This window comes from Phalacrocorax carbo, chromosome 1 (assembly GCF_963921805.1).
Source record: "Phalacrocorax carbo chromosome 1, bPhaCar2.1, whole genome shotgun sequence".
NCBI lineage: Eukaryota > Metazoa > Chordata > Aves > Suliformes > Phalacrocoracidae > Phalacrocorax > Phalacrocorax carbo.
In genome coordinates, this window is record NC_087513.1 from 56268509 (window position 1) to 56290663 (window position 22155).

Consider the following 22155-nt stretch of genomic DNA (forward strand, 5'->3'; position numbering starts at 1 on the left):
CTTGGTATGGGTTCTCATGTGAAATTAATTGTGTAAGTGTTTGTAAGAAATTCGAAATATTGACTTGATGACAAATACTGTAAGAGGTGGCAGAATGACTTTTTGATTTTTGTGGTAAAGCCATGATTAATGTGTGCTGACACATTTTATTCAAAGGAAAATTGAAACATTCTCTGAAAGGGATTGTAAGGGAAGCTTCTAAAATAATAGTGTCTTTACTTTTTTTATTTGTATTAGAATTGTAAATTCCTTCTCCTGCAGATTGTTAATTGGAGGGGAGTTGACAAAGTAAATGTAAAATTCCTCACCTGTAGCTGCTTCTAAACAGCTTCCTTTTATTTGTTGGGGATCAGGGAGCTCTTTTAGATTTTGCAATACACTGATTATCCAAGTGTCTAGCTGTGGTCATTCTTTCTTCAGAAGAGGCTAATTGGCCTTATTCCTTCTGATGTTAAAGTAGCAGACTACTCATTCTATTTTTTTTCTTTTCATTCCAGCTGTGTTAATGCTGTGTCCTAAGTCCATCTGGTCTGAAGTTTGTATTTTGGGAGGTGCCTGGGTTTCTTTTATTTTCTTTCATGGACAGGATATCATGGCATCTCAGCTGCAGTTCTGTGGTTCTCATGTCTAGGAAGCCCTAAAGTCCAAAAAGCTCAGAGGAGGAAATGGAATGGAAACCTGGTGTTAGAACCTTCATATCCTGATTTGTATTTTATTTTTTGAAGGTGGCTAAGGAAATAGGAGTGAAAGTATAGCAACTACAAATCAACTTCCTGCCCTTTTTATTGCCGTTTGAGACAATAGTCTTCCAGAGCCTCTGAAGTAATGCTTTTCTAGCCAAGTACTGCTCTGCATGTCTGTTAAAACTGTATGGCCAAAATGGTGTGTTACTTCAGTATGCTTATGAGTTTTTTAAGGTGTGCAGCTTGGTTGCCTCTTCCCCCTTCCCCTCCTCCAAAATGGGATTCTCATTGCTGTCTTGACAAACCTCTGATACGTATGTGTTTTTTTTTTTACTTTTTCTGTTTGTGTTTTGATGGATAACATGGTGTAATAAACTAGTCATAACAGTCTCCAGCTTCTACTATCCAATGTTTAAGAATCATTTCAGTACAAGGACGGGAAGATTGAGTGTATCATTTGGTGAATATTCTGGCTTAGTAAACCTCAAACAATGCATTCTTCAGAACTGACAAACCAGTAGTCCTAAAGTAAGAGTTCTGCTCTGCAAGTAGCATGGGTATGTGTATCAAGCATGGCAGTCTTTATGGTATTTCAATCCAAATTCTGTTGTGTATGCCAAAGGAATACGAAAAAAGAATCCTAGATGAAGGACTTCACTCCTTACTCTCAAAGGAGAAAATGGGCTCTGGGTTGTTTTTTTTTTTTTAAGATCTCTGAATATTTATGCCCTGTTTTCCCTTTCAGTGATTGGCGGGAGAGCTGCTGGCATGGAAGTGACCTGGGTTTGTCCGTGGGAACTGTGAGTAAGGTATGTATTGTGTTCTCTTTGCTGTCTTTAGTCTGCACTTATTCTTACGTACTGATTTGAAAATTGCTTGTGGTCACTAAACATGAGGAATAGTAGTGTTAGAGATGGACTATTTTGAATTTGTACTAGCATCGGATGCGACAGCTGTCCAGCAGGAACTTTGTAGTATAAGAGTATAAATGGCACACTTGTCCCCTTTTCACTGCTGCCTAGCAGTTAGTCAGAGTTGTCACAAGTTAGCTGATACTGTATTGCAAACATTTTTCAGTGTTACTGATACTTGGCTTGCTAGACTGGTTTATTCAAGTATATAAAGGTAAACAATTGAATCTATACAGTAAAATTGTAACATCTGCAAAACTGTAACTGAGCTTACCATGATACAGTAGCATTCAAAAGAGAGGATGATACATTCAGTCATCATCTGTGGTCCCAGACTGTCTTGTAGTAAAGAATAGAAACGTTTTAATCTATTCTAGCACCTGAACAAAAGTCTTGGTTGAGACATCCTTCCTGTGCTGGCTCTTAGTATTGTTGCTTCAAAGAAAGAAGTATTGAAGGTCGAGTTTGGTATCCTTTGAATTGGCAAAGAACAGCAGTAGTACCAATTCTTCTACCCCTCCATGGCATTCTTTACCCACATTCATTAGATTTACAAGTTAGAGAGCACCTCTTGAGTACTTCCTACTTCTTTTCAGTACACTGGTTAGCTTAGACAAGACAGTAATATTGATACATGCTTCTCTATGAATCACTGAAGAAAATTCTTACCTAGTTTTCAGTAGTGGGGAAATCAAAGGGTGGAAAGTTAGCTCTCGTAGGGGGGAAAAAAGGGAACAGAAGATCTGGTAACTCAGTCTCAATTGCTGGACTTTCCGCTTAAATGAATGTCATACTGGCTAGCTGCATTAGGAGATGCTAATAAATTCAAAGACATTTGGATTCCACACCCAGTGTCCATTGACTGGGAGGAGAGGCAAAGCCAATTCACATTGGTTTAATTTTTGTAGACAGTTTCATGCTGTCATGACAAAAGAATGTGACTGGGGTCAGAAAACTTGCAGACTCTCTTTCAGACTTTGGTTTCACGCTGTACCTTACATGAGGTAATTGAAAGCTGTCACTTCTCAGTGGGCCCAGCTCATCTGTGGTTGTTTTTTTGAGATCTAATGAGCCTGTGGTTGCAGGGTTCAGATTGCTAGCACAATGTGAAAACAAGCATGTTTCAAGATGTAGCTTTTCATCAGAATGCCAAGCTGAACTGAATTGCTCTGTGGCTGCAGAGCCACTAGATTTGAAGGAGAGAAGGTGAAAATTTCCAACTGAGGTGAGGCAATATGGTATGGGCCTACACTCAGTCACAGCCCATGATCAGACAGAATTAGGTAAAATGTAGAACTACTTCCTCAGATACACAAAAGTAAGTTGCCAAAAAAACCTTGACATAAACTTGTTAAGATTCTTAAGTTCTGCTGCTTTGTGCTGATAGGAATGCTTGTGCCAGGAAGTGAACTGACTGAAATCTAAGTACTTTACCTTTGTTTTATTTCCTTTCTTCTTTTTAAAATTTATTTTCTTTTATTTTCTAGATTGGTTCAGTGAGCTATCTTTCCTTCCTTGCCCAAGTCACCACTTTGTTATGCCCTAGATCATCCAGTTCTTGTCCCAAAGTTAAAATATTCTGCGTTTGAAAGCATATTGTTTCTTCCCCTCTCCTCTTGTCCAGTGGCTTTCTCGTCCCAATTTGCCCTAAATCCGCATTCAACATGACTTCCTTATACTTTCTCAGCCCCTAAGTTTCCCTGCCATGAATTTCCAAGTCAAAGCTGCAGATCGTCAGCATTCCCTTTTCTAGTTTGCTGCAGCCTCCCTGCTTCCGTTGGTTGTTGGCATCTGCTGCCACATGCCTTTGCTGCTGGCTGAATCCACTGCTTCATCTGCTTGCCCCTGTGGGGTGGGGAGGAATGCTTTGCCGCCAACTTGAAGGAAATTTTAAAAAATGCATCAGACAGCAACTGCAAGGAAGTCAGTCAGAATGTGGTGGAAAACAAGCAATCCTGGTCTAAACACACTGTAATTCATCATGCGTTTCTTTGGCACCAGTAGAGGCTTAAACAGCTTGCGCCCTTTCATGGCTTTCTGTTTTGCTGGCATAGCTGTTTTTGTGGCCATGGTGAGCCACTCTGGGGAGCAGATCCTCCTGGAAAGAAGTGGTTTTTCCTAGATTATTTTTCATCTGGTCCAGTACACGTTGTCTCCATAAGATTTATGCTAGTTTCAATATGAGGAAGGTATGAGAGTGGGAATGTGTCAGACTGCTTAAATTGGCACTGCTGCTGGATGTTTAAGCGTGCTCTTTGACATTACAGTTAAGTTGATCTTTCAGTGAGCTGCTGTTGCAGAGGCTGGTCAAACCTCTGTGCAGCTGTGCACTCCTGCTTCTTTTGCATCAGAGCTAGTGATTCTGCAGCCACAGGGCATATCAAGCGAGCTGACTGATCCTGTAGAAAATGGTTTCTAATCTTTTGCAGAGCTAATCGTCTGCTGGTTCAACTGACCTGACTCACCCTGTGGGTGCCCACTCATTAGATCAGACAAAAGGGAAACAGCAGGAACCAGTAGCTTGGTAGCAGAAGGCTGGATTCCTCTTTTACTTAAGATGTTGAGTTATATCATGACCAAGGCCTAAAATATGTGTGTACCCATTGACACGTGAGACCTGAACATCACATCTTTTTTGCTCTCTTTTGTTCTTTGAACTTCCGTAGAAATTGGTGTATTTTCAGTAGCTATCATTTTTAGTCTCACTAGTGATTAATTCAGCACACTGAGAAGTATGATAGAGTTATGTGTCTATAAACTGCTTCACCAGTTTAAGGCTCAACATTCTCTGAAATTAGAAGGTTATCTTCCTCATTCATGCTTTGAGCTTAAATAAGAACATCATAAATTGGTGGGGAGTTTGTCCTCCTTGAGCAAGGTTTATTATAAATATCATTGTGATTCTCAAAACTAGCTTTGGTATTATCAGTTCTTCTGTGTATCCAGAGTTCCATGAACTTGAAAGCCACAAAGTTCCTCCAAATACATATTGAATCATGAAAAGTATTTCTTAAAACATCTGGAATGCCAAACTACATTTCTTAGCCTGCTATTTGTGGTTTTAAGAAATGGTGTCTGGTGATTTTTCAAGACCTCTTAAAGACTTTCTATCACTGCTGGACTGAGTGAAACAAATGCTAGCGTCATATGAAGGAAATACTTAGGGCTTGAGAAATATGGTTCTTGATTAGTGGTTGTTAAAATCATGACCAAGGCTGTGTTTGTCTACAGCAGAAATTACACAGTTTTTGCACTGGATGTGTTCTTTGCATCACTTCCCTCTTGAGTCCTAACACCTCTATACAGCTGTGCATGCCTTTTGTCTGATAACATTTCTTGCCATTTTCTTGCTGGTCTGAGCATGTTCTTAGACTCTTGTACCGATAGATTTACTAGAGGTGGTAGTGGAGAGACTTTTGGTAATGATTCAAAGTAGTCCTCTCTTACTGTAATGTTACTGGCACAGTATATACAGATCCAGATTCTCTAGCTCAGATAGAAAGTTGTGCTCATCCATGTTTTGCCAGCATCTTTGTTCATGTGTTGCAATATTTGCATTTTTAATAGGGGTTTTGTAGGGTAGTGGCTTATGAGGCTTGTGATCATGGTAAGATGGACAGTTTATACCTTCAAATCACTGATTCTAATCCAGAATTAATTTGGCTACATTTTGACTGCTTTTGCCCTGCCCCAACCCCCCCACCCCCCCTTAATTACTGTGAAATTGAGGGAAGTTGATGACTGGCTCATTCTGCAGAATACAAATGCATATGGAACATTTATGTTAAAATAAAATTCCATAATCTAAGAAGGTCTTTTAGTTGGCATAGTTTGGTTTCTTAACTTACAGCTTGTTCTTGAGGAACCACCTTTACATTGTCAGGGTATGGTCTCTGTGATGCTTGTGTTGTTGCTTACTGTATTGTATATGCTTTATGGACAGTGTCATTAATCTAACTCTCAATTAACTGGAGAAGTAATTCTGCCAACAGTTGTGTGCCTGGGTTAAGCTGACTGCCAGGAAACAAAATAAATTTTTTTAGTACAACCTTGGAGGTCTTCCTGTTAGTGACTTTTCTTTGATATCTAAACATAAAAGGAATATCTCTCACTGTGATTGTTATAGCTTCTCAAGCTAATGTGATGCTTCAGCTTCCATCTGGTGCAAACTTGACTTCTCCTGGGTTGTTATTTTGATTTGTAATGACCTGGGGATATAGTTGCCTTTGGGCATGTCATGGCATTCTCTTCCTCTCACTCATTTAGAAGATTTGTCCACTTAAAGCCACTTTGCCCAAGATTGCATCTTCTCTTGGCTGGATGATCTCAGCTGGCATAATCATTAAACGGAAGGCTGCTTTTAAGTTTAAAATAAAAAAAACAAAAAAAACCTGTCTTCTCAAAATAGCCCAGCTGCACACACATGCTGTTGCTGTTAGGTGCTGAAGGTTGCTTAGCAATTCTTAAATTGGTAGGAAATTGCTATTACCCTGGCAACTCAGCCCCAAAATGCAAACACCGCAAAGCTGTTTATAGAGGTGTCCTTGCTTGATTTGGGAATTGTGCTCTTTTAGTTTTCTTTTCTCTGCCTCTCTGATTTTTATGTACTTATTTTAAAATTTCTTTTGTTTCATATGTTTTACTCTGGTTACTGTGGTTTCCCATTAGGGAAGGTGGTGCTGTTCTTTGGTTCGTTTAAATACTGACTGTCAAGATCTTGATTATGCCATGAGTATGTGAATATTGCTAAAATCAAGTGAAGTCTAATTCATGAAGACTTAGTGCATGTTTTCATATCCAACATGAATGTTGGGTAGATTAAACTGTATAACACCACCATAAGGTGACACTGCTACCAAAAGTAGCCATCCTGATATCTTTTTTTTATTTCCATGTGCCTCATTCTCCCTCATGCTAGCCCATGTGGCTGGGTGGCAAGCCAGATCAGGAACTGATGCAGATTAGAAGTAGTAGTTTGTGTGTGTCAAGGTCAAATTTAACTCAGATCAGTTCCTTGAGCTGGTTTAGCCTGTGCCGGCCCACAGGAGGTGAGGAATGAACAGACTGGACTGTCCTTTTTGTTGGCAATGCCAGTTTAGTGCCTAACCAGAGGATGGGATCTTATGATACAGTTAAGTTGATCTAAGCTAGCTCTTGCCAAAAGGGGCAGTCTTGGCTCTTTTGCCTTTGTTGCTTCCTTGTGCCAACATTGGTGTTTCTCTAGCCTTATGATGAGATGATAAATGAAGCTCAAGTGGCAGGAAGCTAATCCTAATCCCTTCTCCCCCTCCCAGTTTTCTTCTCATTTAGCTCCATTAACTGGTTTACTGTGGGTCAGACAGGTTTCAGTACTGCATGTGTCTGTCTTTTTTGTTTCCCTTTCACCTCTTGGGCTTTGAGCTATGCTTCAGTGATTCTGGATGAGCAGCTTTACAAGAAGCTTTTATAAGTAATTTTGTCATATGGTAAATGCAAAGTAAAATACTTTTTTTTCACCAAGGAGGAAGTTAGTCAGGTTTATTGTGTGTTTACTGTGATATAGTGTTGAGATGGCAAGAGGATGCACCTAAAAAGCTACCATGAAGAAGCTGCAGAGCACTTTAGTCTTCGTAGTTTGCAGGTTTGATAATCTTCTCCCAAAAATTTTTATTGGCTATGGTTCTTAATCTTATCACTTGCACAAAATTGACCCTGCCATGTTTGTCTGTCTGAAATGGAAGTTTGTTAGATGCCTCCAGAAGTCAGAAAAGGCTAAAGATTATTTATATATTTAGGAGTAGTGTGTAATGTTTCTTTTGAGCAGCTCCATCTTCTCCCTAGTACTGTGGTCCATGCTTGTATTGCTGAGGCCGTGGTTTTGTGCTTTATAGCAATGTAATTTGAGTGTTCCTGGCTCTTGAGGAGTTGTTGCCCCTGCATTATGGTGGCACAGCTGTGTGGGTAGTTGGCAATGGACTAGATGGGGGAACTGATTTTGCTGAACACCCAGAAAAAAAATGGCTAGTTATCAGTTAAATTGATTCCCCAGTTGAAGAAGGGGCAGTGTAGGGACAGAAATGGGCAGCTGGACAGTGGAGGACTTGAGGGTTACTTAAGATGGGGTTGCTGCTGTAGAACATCTGTGGGATCTCTGCCAGTCTTGTCCCAGAAGCAGCTGGCCCCAAAGCAGAAAAATGCCAAGAAAGCGTTTGTCTGGTTAGGCAACAGATATAAATCCTTGAGGGCACTCACCCTGAAACCCTTATTGAGGATAAGAAATACTTGCTCTTAAGACTGCCCATCAGTTTCTGGATGACTCACTTGAAGATCATGGTATGGCACAATTCTTTATGGGAAAGTTTTTCTAGTCTGTTCAGAAGTGACAGGAAAACAAACATTTTAAAATTTTAATTAGGTTCTAAGTATTAATGCATGTAACAAACTGATTGATCATTCTACAATGACAGTTATATAGTGGTATAACTGTCTGGGAAGTCTAAAAACAGCCTAACTGCTGGTTACAGAAAAGGATTCCATGCCTTTCACAGGACTTCCAAATAATGTAGCATGGATGATTATAAATCCTCAAAGCATCTTCCAAATCCCTCTGTCCTCATCAGACTTTTAATTGAAAACATTAAACTCAAACTTACCCATTTATAGCTGTTACTATAGTCTTGTGGACTGGATGCGTGTCTTGATATTATTTTTTTTTTACTGGGGATATGTTGCATACTAAGACTTGGCATTGCTCTGAAAAAAGTTGTCTTTCCCTTAGGTAGCGGCTAGATGTCTGGATGAACTGATGGTGTAACCAGGTTCTCTCCCGTGCTGTGGTGGCACAACTGTTGGTGTGGCTGCATGGCAAATTGCACCAGGGTCCTGATTTAGCTGGAGTGTGAACCAGAAGACCAGCTTTTACACCTGGGTCAGTTTTCTCATTGGATTATCATGTGTCACTGCAGATTCTTGTGCTGGCCTGAAACGTGAGGGTATGTGGAGGAAGAAGAAGGCAGGATTTCCTAATGCCTTTAATGATTCATCCCAGTTTAGTTTCATTTGAGCTGCAACCCTACTTGGAGTAATAGGCTTGTTGTCCAGGCTGTTTGAGATGCACAGAGTCCAGCTGTGACCATCTTTATTTCATAGCAGTGTTCCCCTGTACTGTGCTGGTTCAGCTGTGGCTTGTATGGAGGAATTGATCCAGCTGAAAATAACCTAAGAAAAATTGAATCAGCTGAATCAGCTTTCTGATGCGGTTTGCAGTGTGGCTATACAGACAGCACTGCTGGCACAACACAGGACACAGTAGCAGGGCAAGAATGAATGTCAAGGCAAGGCAAGCTGTGCTTAAGCTGTGTTACCTTTGGTGTGGGACAAATATTTAATGATGTGCCAACTAGGATTAAGAACAAGATACACCTTCCATTTGTGTCGTCTTCTGCTTGAGTTAGGAAACCTGCAGATCCAGGTACAGCTCTAGTAGTAATCCAGCCCCTGTGCTGAAGTTCCATTGGAAAATTTACCAGAGAAACTCTAGTTTATAATCCCAGTACCAATTAACACCACTTGGTACAGTGTTGCTCAGGGTTACATAGCAAACTGGTGGGTGAGCAATGATCTGCTCTGCTCTATGTTGTGGGTGACTGGGCTAGACTGCTTTTACTGTAGCTTAGTAACGTGCTTTTAGATAAAGGATATAGTTTCAGTGGACTAGCTAATGTGACTGCACCTATCTTAGGAAAATAGATTCTGTTTTACAACACTGTTATTAAAGTGGTGTTTGAAATGTGATTTCAAGTTACAAACTCCCGTTTAAAAGAAAATCTAGCATGTCAGAAGTTCTTAAGTACGTTTGTGGTTTTCCTAGTTGAAGAAGATCTGACTTTGAGACACATCAAGTTTTTTTCCCCTTGTGGGAAAAGGAAGGAAAATCCTTACTGGGTGGGTGTTAGATATGTCTGTCACCCATTTGTGGATTCAGGCCTGGCTGCACTTGTCCTCCTGCATGGTCTGACCTAACCATCAGGTGGTACTAGGCAAAGTGTAATGTCTCCAGTACATCTCCTTCAATAAAGCAAATTGGCTTTGGCTCCTCTAAGACTGTGACAGCAGTCCTTACCAGCCAGCCTCCTAACTGAGCAATTATTCTTCCTTTTAGCCCCTTTCCACAGGCCTCCCATCACTACAGGGGCAGGGGCTAAGGCCAATTATATTGGTCATGATTTAACTCTTTCCAGCCTTTGCAAGGATTGTTATAGCATTACTCGAAGTCTGTGGTTTAAGGGTGTGTGTTTCCAGGCTTTCTGTGTACATTTTAAGGAGAAGGGCACAATCCCAATTTTTTCTCCTTGCAGATTACCGTTACAATTTGCTCTCAAAGGGATACGAGCAATGTTTGCTTTGGACAGGAAATATATCAAGGAGGAGGTAGGCACTTTCTAGCCAGATTATGACTGAAGTAAAAGCAAATACTTAATATGGCAGAGGGTTTGGCTCAGTCTCATTTGTTTTGTTGTAACAAGCACCAGCTTTCGTTGGTGGCTTTTGTTGTCTTCCCCCCGCCCCCCTTCTTTTCCTTGCTTCTCTTCAGATCATGACATAGGGTCCTTGGAATGAATGCATGACAGCATGGATGAAATAGAGTGTATTCATTACCAGTAATTCTTATTGTTGCCTTGAATATACATTGAACACATTTTTGAAGCAAATGTACTACCACTTATAACTTTCTTCTGGGTATTACAGAGCAAACATTGCTAATCAACTGAAGTATGAAACTGAAATGGAAGTGGGGAAAATGACTGAGTTACTTTATCAGCTATTAATGGGTTGAATGTTGTCACACTCATTCAGGTTAATTGTGAGCGTTAAGTGGAGAATACTTAAAAACCTGTATTGTTAAAACCGTTGCTCCAAGTTTATGCTTTCTAATTGATTTCTAGAGGATTATCCGGATGGTTTTTACTTTGCTTCTTTGCAGTTTGCTTTGCCTGCATCTTTTCGAAGCTGAAGGTTAGCCTCTGGAAGCACCTTTTGCTTGATAAATGACTACAGTGCAGCAGAGTTACATAGTGGTGGTTTTGTGAGTTCAGACTGGTTGAAACAGCAGCCTACTAAGAAGCAGGAGGCTTCCGTCTTCATTAATCAAAACCAAATATGATTGCCCTTGTATAATGTCCGTTACTGTTTAAATGTTGACACAGTAACCACTTCACCAGAGGCTTCCAGCTGGTTTGTTTCTGTTTAAATTACTGAACATAAAAAATTAAATTTTAACATAGTGGTGGCTTTTAAATACTTTTTTTAAAGAATTACAGAAATATTATGAAATATTTAAATCACTTATTTCATTAAAGCCCTTTACATATTGCATATTTCAGTTACTGTAGCTGAGGTTTTAGACAAGAAAGCTTTTTGTTTATGTGGAATATTTTTCTTGCATTCATTTTCACTGACAGTGAATGGGGAAGACAGAATGGGGCACAAGAATTATTTTTTGAAATGCAAATGATTTTATTTGAAAACCCTCATTTGTTGTACTCAGCTGTCCTTCCACACTTATGAAGGATTACTTTACCTGACTAGATTTTAGACTGACAGTTGTCCTATTAAAACACCATTGTTGATATAAAAGGAGAGTAATCAAGAGTTCAGCAAAGTTCTAAACAGGCTGACTTTCCTGGAACAACTCAGTCTGTGTCTTCTCAGGATTAGGTACCTAAATACCAAAAGTTGAAAATGTTCTCATACTTTTTAAGAAAATGATAAAAATCTGTACTTTCATCAGTAGTTTCTGCTGCAATGCTATTGGAGGTTTATGCAGGTTTATAAACTGCTGAGTTTAGCAAGTTTCAATTCCTAGTTGGATTTGAATTGATGATAATAACACAAACGCTGCTAAAGAACACACTTCTCTAGAATATGAAGACGTCATGATGAACTGGACATAGGGGTTAAGACTCTCATGTGAGATTTGCTTTTCTGTTTTTTTTCTCATTTGTCTTGCAGGTTGCCATCACGAAAGCCAAAGTGGATTTCTCCGGTGTGGTGTGCCTGCCCCCTTCCGTCATTGCTGGAAATGGGCTGGACGGAGGAGGGGCTGGCGAAAATGATGATGAGCCGGTGCTGGTGTCACTTTCGGCGGCCCCCAGCCCTCAGAGCGAAGCTGTTGCCGATGAGCTGCAGGAGCTCTCCTTGCAGCCCGAGCTGACCCTCAACCTCCATCATGGCCGAAACCCCAACCTTCCTCCACTCAGTGAAAGGAAGAATGGTAAGTGGTACAGTGCACTCATGGCTCATGTAGTATGTCCTCACCAAGGATGTACTGTGGTGGTGTCATGATACATGTTTTGATGATAGGGCTCCTTCTCATTGCTGCTTACAATGTTTTATTTGTATGAAGAACTAATAATCTGGAGTTGACAAAACTGATTTGCATTGCTCAATGGGAAGGATTGATGTTACTGGCTGTGGAAGTTCCAGAGATCTCCAGTGATAAATGCTTTAGATTATTGTTTTAGATAAATACCAGAAACAACTTCCATGTGCTTTGCGGTGACTAAAAGTTGTGCAAAGCTGAGAAAGTCAGTCAAAGGAAGTGTTAGCTCATCTTCAGGCTATAGCTGTCAGTAGATTATTTTTTTTTCCGTGCCACCTTTGTGCTTGCCCAAGGGTGAGTAACTTTCTCACTGCAAATGTCTGAAAGGTTCTGTCAGACTTGCTGGAAAGAGGAACAAGACCTAGAGTTAAAAAAGGAAATATCCCAGTAGGCCTTCTAATCCTAGCGTGAGAATGACCCACCTATGCTTCTCAAGTTGCGGGAAGCTTATGGGCAGCTATAGTATGAATCCGTTTAACTGTTTGGTGGGTGACAGTGGAGTGGCAAAACATGGGGTCACTTCTTGGTGACCAGAATTCCTGGTTTTGGAAGAATGTGAACTGTCTGAAGCTCAGGATCACCAGGCTGCCATGAAAGCATTTGCACATTCAGCCCCACCCTGGGACAGACTGACGAAACCATTTGATAACTGGTGCCTTCTGTTTTTAAATGGTGATCTCCGTTCACTCCACCCCCTGGGGTATATGTTGGTGGCTCTTGGCAACATGAAGGTCTTGTTAAGAGTCTGAATTCTTGGTATCAGTTTTACCTGCAAGATATTATGGATTTGAGCATAGCTGAGTCCTGGGTGCCTTAGTGTTGGGCATTATGTGCATTGCAGAGTTGCATGGCATGGCATATTGGAAATGCTGGGGAACTTTGGAGTGGCTTTATAGCCAGAACATAATGTTTATGGTAAAGTGATTTAGAGTATGTGAACTGTAGGACAGTAATTTGGATTGGAGGGATACCTCACTTGACATGCCTGGTTCTTTACCTCCAGAAACTAAGCATGCCCTTCTCTGAACAGTGTATCAGCGTTTTGCTAGTTGGAAGAATTAATTAACTTCAATGCAAAATATTGCTTTTTAAGAGGATAAAAAGTTTCCTCATTTATATATGTTGTACCATCACTATGTAATTATAGTCAAGTTTACAGGCCTTAAAAATGGAGAAGCTAGAAACTGCAAAAACAGAAGAAAAACCTTCTAATCCTTAAAGTTTGCAGTCCTCTAAGTACAAGATAAAAGACAACAGATGGAGGTAAAGGTGGTGGTGGTGGTAAATAAGAGAAGAAATTGCAATATTAGTCAGCATGGTAGACTGATCTTAACACATTTCAACCAGTGGTAGACTTCGACATTTTACAGTTATGAAAGCAAGGAGGGATTTCAAATGAAATTAAACTGAGGTAGTTTTGAAACTGGTAGAGGGCTTGAAGGCAGCATGAGAAAAGCATATGAGCCTTTGCTTCCAAAACCTCACAGCTGGCCACCTGAAGGTGACCTGGTAAATTTATTGGAGGTGGGGTTCTTCTCAGTGAATAAGACATGGTTAAGGGTCCTGAATTGGGAAGAAGCAGTTTATTCTTGATGCTACAGGGAAAGGGATACTAGTATTGAGAACGGATAAGAGTACCTTTAGGAAAATGAAACTTGCAGCAGCACTTTAAATGGATACAAGCAGGACATAACAGCGCTTGTTACGGTCAGAGGAAATTATATTCTGTTACAGAAATGAAAGTGTCTTTGATTCAATTGTTTAGATCAGTTTAAAAATTGGTATGTTGGTAATATTTTACAGAAATAGATGGTTCTTCTCTATCAGAATAATGTTATTTTTATGGACTCAACCTTGAAGCTGTATCATTGTGGGCTACAAATCTGCTTGACTGGAACAGGTAAAATAGAGTTGGGTTTAAAAAGTATTTGAAAAGGAACACCTATGCCCATACCTTTTGCCAAAGAAAATTAGGATATTCCCGGAAATGACTCATTAGGTGGGTCTCTTCAGAGATTCTTTATCAGGGCTCAACACAATAGTGAGAATTTTACTGCTGGAGGTGCAGCTTTCCAGACAAGGCATAAAGTCTGAAGTCCTTGACCTAGACTACCTGAATATTCCTTATCTTCAGAGGTGTACAATACTCTCTTCTCCTAGGCTGCAGTACTTTATTATGTGTTGGTTTTGTGTACATTCATTGAAGTATTGCGGGACTGAAAAGTGCTGTCGGTTGAAATATTATCTGCAAATGGTCACAACATAAAAGGAGACTTGGCTTAGTCAGCTGTTGAGAAGCATTGCTGATGCATTTTGAATTAATAAACTTGTTCTCTTGAGTGGGAACTTTGCAGGTATCTTGGGGTAGAGGTTGCACAGCTGTTGAAAGCTGTTGAGCTTGTTAAAGCTCCTTTTTTAAATACATTGTATCTTTGTTGTGCCTTTGGCTTCAAACACTTTAAAAAACGTTTAGGGATCATCTGCCAGCTGAGATGGCAATCTGCTTAAACATTTGAGCAATTCAAAGTGGTGGTAGAAGCATATCTTGTGCAGTGAAACTGCTTCTGTGACAACTCGCCAAATTCAAGGTATGAGGAAGATTCAAGCCGAGTGGGAGGGGAGGAGATGGTAAATAAGAGACTTGCTGGAAGCTGCCTATCTGTGTCAAAGGGTCTCCTGTTCGCAGTTCTAGACAGGCATTGCTGACTCACAGCTGAACTAACTACTTATGCTGAGCGCTTCTAACAGGTTAACCCTTTGTGTAACTTGCTTATGGCAGACTTTGCTTATCTGAAGATGTCTGTAGAAATATATTGCATGTTTTTGTACTGGACTTGTTACTTCAGGCAGTGGTTCTGGAACATAAACTATTAACTGAGGTAAAATAGAAGTTTCTTTGGCATGTGAAGCATCATGGAATTATTTATCCCATGGGAGAACTGGGAATGCAGTCCTGTATGCACAGGCTGCCATATGTGCTAGGACAGTGGATTCCTCCCCACCCTGCTCTTGAGACAGTTTCTGGGGGTTTTCTTGATGGTTTTGTTTTTTCAGACACACATCACAGCTACACATTATCCTTGTAGGTGTGTGTACCTGCAAGGGTAGGTACACGTAGATATATGTGTGCAAAGACCTTAAACATCTTGACTGAATAGTTGTTATTAAGTTACACTAAATTAAAATGCAATAAAAGCTATTGAGAATATATGTGAAGTATTGGAACATATCAGATAGGAAACAATTTCTTGTCACTTCAGTGGAAGGAGACCTTATGTGATAAAGTATTAGTAAAGTATTTTGACACAATTGTTAGGTTCTATTCAGACATCAAACTTAATGGAGCATTCAAAGTGTAGTTATTTAGTTTGTGCTTCACAGTGAATTTTCTATCCAAAATTCACACTCCTTCTCCTTTTTTACCCATGTTCATCATAGCCTCAACTTTAACTATGAGAGATTATTTATGACTGACTCATTCGTTGCCACACAGGCCAAAATAAGGTCATTACAGAGTCATCTGAAGCTCTTGAGCGTATCTTGATTTTTCTCAGTCACCTGTACTGAGATGCCAAGATAACTTTTCCCAACCCTTAGGGCAGGGTTAGAGCAAGGCCCTGACAAACGTGGTTACAAAAAATGAAAAAACAGGCAGTGAATATACTTGTGCTGTTTGATAACTTCTGATAAAAATTGTCTTTCTATTTAACTTGCATTTGAAATGATGACAGCTGCTCCCCTAGCTTATTGACAGTCTCTCTTGACCCATTTTCCTCAGATGAATTCATAGTTACCTTTTGTCCAGCGGTCATAAATGTTGTGTTAGAAGCCTACGGCAGTCCTCGTTTCTTCTCACTGTAGGCTTGTTTAAGGTGAGGTAACATTCTTTCAAATGAACTGTTGCATTTTATGATTACAGGTTTGGACAAAACTTGTACCAGCTTGTCAGTTTTTGGGGTTTACTTGATCTGTGATGCTTGCCTTCTACAAAGTACCATATGTGCCTGGGGGGCAAGAGACTAATTGGAATGTGTGGAATTTCAGTATGACTTGAAGTCATGTAACAGGCGTGTGCTTTAGGTATCAGAAGGTATTCCTGTTACTGTAAAGACCAAGTGTTGTACAAAGCATGGGATTAATTGTTGCCACGTAAGGTGTTGGTGATTATACTCACAAATTAGAGCTGAACTTTTGAAATGGTTCTAAGGAGCTAATGTAGTATCTATATGCCTCTGCTCATTTACTCCTGCCAAAAGACAGGAGTAATTTTTCAAATGTTTGTCAGGGCACCTGGTTTGATTTTAAAGAATTTTGTAGGTGATTGCTCCTATAATTCTTAAGTTATATATTCTTTTCTTGCTGTTATGACTGACAACATTGATAATGTTTTCTTAAATTTATGTCATAAACTGCCCTTTTAAAAGTGAATATTGACTTGTGAACTCATTTAAGAAGTTAGGCTTATCAATAGGGGTGGTATTTTATTCCTGAGAAAGGGTTTTAAAAAGACAGGATTATTCTGAAATTACTTTCTCAGGTTTTTTTGATTGGTGTTGTTTCCCCCCCTCCTTTCTCTCTAGTGTATATCTAACTTCTGGAATAGTGGTGGTTACTGTCTCAGCCAGAACTTATATGTGAAGAAGATTAAGGTCTGTATTCCAACAAAAGGACCAAGACAGGAAATATATAGCGTTCTCTGATCTGTCCTTCACACACATTCCAATGAGGCTTGCTGTTTTCTCTTGTGTGTGAGTAAGGGGAATGGTTGCTGGAATAAAAACAAGCAGTCTATCTTGGATAGATTTGTGTTAAGAGACTTTATATGTCCCAGGAGACTATAAATTTAGCATGCTGTCTGAAAGTTTCTGATAGAGCTATGAGATTCAGAGCATGATAGAAATGACTGGCCTGGTACTGATGGGAGCTACCAAACAGTTGAGAAGTGGTAATCTCTTGAAATATTTAAAACAAACTTTTAAATAGTGATGGGAGAAATAGTTGAGCTGGAAGGAGTATTGCCAAAGGAAGCTTTAATGTGGTGGCTTTAACAAGTTAGCTCTCAACAGTTTGTTGTTTTTGTTCCTGAGCAAGTTAACAAGATTGTAATGCCCTTCTCCAGTCACTGGTTTGTAATATTCCTTTCCCTTCTGTTTTTCCTTTCCAGTTAACCTCTTATTTCAGTTTACCTCTGAGCTTTCAAGTTACAGGGCTGATGGATGAACATATATATATATAATTTGATAGCTATTTTAAAAACATTGCTTTTTTGTGAATTTAGACTGCTTGGTAAACTAGTCAGGCCCAGATCTGGGCAGCTGTTTTGTCTGTGTAAGACTTCTGTTGCTGGTTTGGCTGTTTTAAGTATTAAGGGTTGTAATGGGGAAAGGAAGTCTGGGTCTTTAAAGGGAGAATGCCATTCAGCAGGATTCGTTCTCAGTCTGTTCTACTTAAACAGTGAGTGGCTGCTTCATGCAAGAGATGGCACCGTTTCACAATAGTCACTTGCTACTAGTACTTAGCAAACTGAATCCTAGCTTTGGGTGATAGCCTACTTCTGTAATGTGTGGCTTTCCTTATGAAAATGTCAAGGTTTCTGTAATTCATTTATATTGGGATGCTATCAGCCACTTCTGCAGGCTGTAACTCTCCACCACAATCAACACATCCACAAGATATAATGAAGGAATCTCTGTCCAAAGACAGTTAGTAGCGCAATCTTCATCTTCCTTGTTGGTCAAATAAACAACATCCTGGTTAATGTTTTAAATTTCATCCGTCTGTTCATGGTCACTGACAATGCACATGTATATACTTCAGGGAGTTAAGTGATGTTCCTGGACACTGTAGGAAAGATTTCCTTTCCTCTTTGCTCATACTCCTTCCCCTTATATTTCCATGTATCACCACAAAAAATAAGCATGCATTCTGCTGAAAATTGATGGCTTTCTTTATGATGAATATGGATATTCAGGGTAGGTGTTAAAGTTGACTTATTTTTGTCTCTAAATTCTCAGGATGTGGTGCACCACTGCAGTTCTTTTCCTTAAGGATTGCACAGAAGGAAGGAACATTTAGGTCTGCAATTTTTGCCTAGTCTGTCTGCGGATCTGGGTCTGAATAGGTGGCATTTGAATATGAGAGAAGCCCAAATGAGCTGATTCTTTTCCTTTTACAACACACTACTGATGTAAGGAGTATGGAAATCAGATAAACACTAGAATATCATCACTGTAAGGGATTTTCCTGTACTGTTAAAGCTGCTAAATGAGTTTCTCCTGCCTCCTTTGAAGCTCCAGATGTGTTTGTGTGGGGGAAGGAAGGTATGTTGCTAAAACCTGCCATGCTCTTCCCTCAGCTGTGGAGCAGCTGTTGGGGAGTTCTTGCATCTGAGTGCTAGAGAAGTCCCGAAGTTGTTAAGATTGTAGGAGTCAGAAAACAGTGCTAAAGCAGTTTTGCACACTCAGTTACTCATTTTCATCTGTTGTGGCAAGAGAGGGATTCTGACTTCCTACAAAGGGATTTTAAATCTAAAAATTGGTCTGTATCTTTGATGCTGAGCTCAATATATTTTTGGGCTTGGTGCGAATCTATGCAGTTACTTACTTTGACCTAATGAGAAATGACAGTGAGCCTTGGGGAAAGATGGGGAATAAGGGAAAGCTGCTCTGGGGACAGAAGCGTTGGAATTGGTTTGTTAAGATAATTAAATTATCTGTTGGGTAAATTACGTGAGACACTTTAGAGACTGAAATTGAATTTCCCTTCTGTTGGGAGCTAGAATCATCTAGTGAGGAAAGACTTAATTCTATTTTTATCTTTTGCTCAGGAAATATTTGACTCTAAAAGTTTTGTCCACTCTCCCAAATAATTTGAAACTAATCATCTGGATGTGGGAAACATGGCTTACTTTTTTAACCTCTAGACAGGTTGGATGGAGGGTGGGATCTGCAACAAGAAAAGCCTGAAAGAGAAAAAGCATTTTGTTTTTAAGAAACAGGTGCTACCATCTATTTGGAAGAAGTTCCAGTTCTTTGTTACAGTAGCTCAGGTTTAGTGATCAGCAAGGTGAATTGATAGGGATAGGGGAATAGCGCAATTTTTAAGAAAAAGGACTGGTAAAGATTGAAGAAAAGTGACTGATCTATCAGCAGGATGTATATGTTTTCGGCCATCTTGTTTCTAAGCTGAGGATATCTGTATGTTTATGTTAACACTGGGTCTCCTTGTCCTTGGAATGAAATTGCCTCATCAGCAGGGCCCCTTAGGGGATTGAAAGTCTACCCAAGACGTCATCCTTCTCTTCTTTTAAAAGAGGAAAAAACTGCCAGTTCTAGTGTCCCTGACCCCTTCCTCCCCCCTCCCTTTTACTTACGGAGCATCAAGGGGCGGACCTTACTTCTGCAAACTACACATCTTGCATTCCCCTTTGAGTATTCATTTTTCTCCTAGCAGTAATTTGATTCTGGGCTGTTCCAACTTGCCTGTAGTGAATAAGCAGAGAACTGCATGTTGAAAGACTGAGTTTTCTCAGTAGGCAAAGCTTTCATCACATAAGGATGAGAATTTCTTGCAAGTTTTGAACACAATTGAAGTTGAGAGGTCCTCTTGGATTTTTTTTTTTCTAACATATCTACCTATGAAGAGAGGCCTTTAAGGGATTGTAACTGTTGAGAAAAGGATCAACATGACACTGCTGGAACCAGAAATGCAGATGACAACACTCCAATCAGGTATCACCCCAAACATATACCATGAGTAAATTTTGCTAGTGAATCATGGTTGCTGAACTTTATAGGGAGTGCCAGGAGGCTATGTGACTTTGAGTAAAGACAAATCGGAGAGCTGTGGTACCTTCATGTGCAAGTTGCAGAATGGATACTGGTTGGATGTTAAATACTGATCACTTTAAAGCTTCATCAGAGATAAAATTATCTTTCTGTTCTTCATTTGTTGGTCCCCAGTGTTAAATTTAAGTACCTCATGAAGATCAGAAAATCCCAGTCAAATCTAGGACTTGTTCTGAAGAAGTTTTCTCTGTTTAGCTTTTAGCTGATTTATGCGGTTTTTACCAAATTTACCAAATTTACCAATATTTACCAAAAATAATTGGTAATTATTTTTTGATGAAACATGTTCTTGATACTTTGGAGAGATTTTAAATTGCATATTTTGGGAAAAACATTTCTGCTTTGAAACTTTTGAATTCTTGTTTTATATCTTGAAAGACTGTTTCACTGAGAATGAAAATGGTATTGCGTTTATATGATTTTGTTCTAAATACTATGTTCTTTTTGCGATACTGTGCTTACCTGTTACATATGTACAGAGTTGCATTTCTGATGTGTAAGACATACTAGAATGAGAATTATCTGTTAATGGCAGCGTGGTGTACTTCTGTAGAGCATTTTTATCTGAGGCTTTAGAACATACTGTAGTCATGAAACTTAACAATTATGTATAGATATGAATGCTTTTGTTCTATGGATGGGAACAGAGACTGACTGTAACCTTGGTAAGATCAGACCGCAAACTAGTAGTAGCCTAGGAGTTTGGGTTTGCATGTGTGTACTCTTAATCTCTTGTACTGTGTTGCCTGAAAAGCAGCACATACATAATGCCAAGAGTGTCAAGACAGACTTGTTTCTGAAAGTTAAAGATCTTTCTTTTTCTTTAGTACTGACTTGGGAAGGGACAAGTAAACCAGTAACTTCATAGTTTAATATAGGTCTTTTCAGAAATTGCTGGGCTTTTTTTTTCCTGAATTTGCAGTGTTGATTTCGCTAACTTATGTTTGTAAAATATCTGTGAAGATCGTGTATGTCTATAAAGGTTCTGTATGACCTTTATTTTATAGTTCTGACACATGGTTGCATTCTTTGTTAGAGAAACAGAATACTTTTTTTCACCTTCTGTTGTAGATCGGAAAGGCAAGAGATGTTATGGCAGGGCTTCATCTTATGGAATACATAGTTTTTGTCTTGATTCAGGAGGGTGCTTGGACACAATATATCATCATTCCTCTAGTCATACTCTTGCAGTCTGTGAATTTTGCAGGTAGGATTTAGACATTAGCAAGGTGCTTGGTATTGAACAGACTGTGTATGGCAAGACAGTATCTAATCTGTCTTTGTTGTAAAGAAATTGGTGTTTTCTTGATATGACAGTTGTTATGAAAAGGCCTGAAAAAAATTGTTTACCTCAATGTGCTTTGTTTCTAATAGGTATTCTAATCCTAATTTTTTTTGCAGACAAGGAAGAGCCATGGAATTTACATTTCAGGCTTCTTATAACTGAATTAGTGCATGATATTCTGGGGAAACTCACAGAACAAAGTAAGACTTGTTAAAATTAGGGAAAGTGCCTTCATATTAGCATTACTTATTTCAAAACTTTATTTGTGGCTGTGTTTCTCATTTATTCCAAATTATGAAAACTCCTGAGGCTTGCATTTAATTCTTAGGGTGAGAGTTTCTCCCAGAGTACTTGTACGTAGCTTTCACTTAAGTCAGCTATCCCTAGTCCTAGATTATGCAGTGGTGTTCTGCAATGTTGAGGCAAATTTTGTGACAAGCTTAGCCTACCTAACAAGGGATACAGATTTATTTCACCTCTTCCATCAGTGGCAGCTCTTTCTCCTGGATCAACCACTGCTGGCAAAATATTAAGCAGGAAGGAGGTAAATGTTTATGTAAATGGATTCACAGGATTGGTGGGGAAATTAAATATGACAACAGGATGGAACCATGTGCATAGTAAGTCTTAAAGATCAGTCTTGAGTAATGGAAGTGTATTATAAACTTCTAGATAAAGAAAATGGCTACTTGGTGCTGAGACCAAATTGTTCAACATTTCTTAGAGAGGAAAAAAAAAGAAAAAGAATGTTTTTAGTGACTTCAGCTGCTGTTGGTTTCTACTGTTATTTAGCTTAGTGAGATAATTTAGTTGTCTGTTGGGCAAACTACTTGAAACTGTTTAGAGGCTGAAGTTGGATGTCCTTTCTGTTGAGAGCTAGAATCGTCTAATGAGGAAAGACTTGACTTCTCAAGGCTTTCTGGTCCTTGTGTTCATCTCCAGAAGACATGGAAAGATGGAAGCTGGAAACAGTTGTCCTAGTCAAGTCATCAAGGTTTCTAACAGCCACTGAATAAGTGGGAGAATCGTGGCCTAAGCTGGGTAGATAAATTATCCTGATAGACCTTAC

At 39.4% G+C, this 22155-nt stretch overlaps 1 protein-coding gene across 2 annotated transcripts in view; it reads left to right on the plus strand.

Moving 5' to 3' along the window:
- The first annotated feature begins 1428 nt into the window (after positions 1-1428).
- Positions 1429-22155, plus strand: part of MRTFA (myocardin related transcription factor A) — an 86268-nt gene continuing 65541 nt past the window's right edge. The window contains exons 1-4 of one of the 2 annotated variants that reach the window (XM_009512083.2): positions 1429-1492; positions 8352-8501; positions 9931-10003; positions 11585-11846. In XM_009512083.2, the coding sequence (XP_009510378.2) occupies positions 9968-10003; positions 11585-11846 (298 nt within the window). In that variant the 5' untranslated portion in view covers positions 1429-1492; positions 8352-8501; positions 9931-9967. Of the gene's footprint in view, positions 1493-8351; positions 8502-9930; positions 10004-11584; positions 11847-19417; positions 19685-22155 lie in introns of those variants that run through there. The other variant, XM_064453798.1, reaches the window with a different exon arrangement.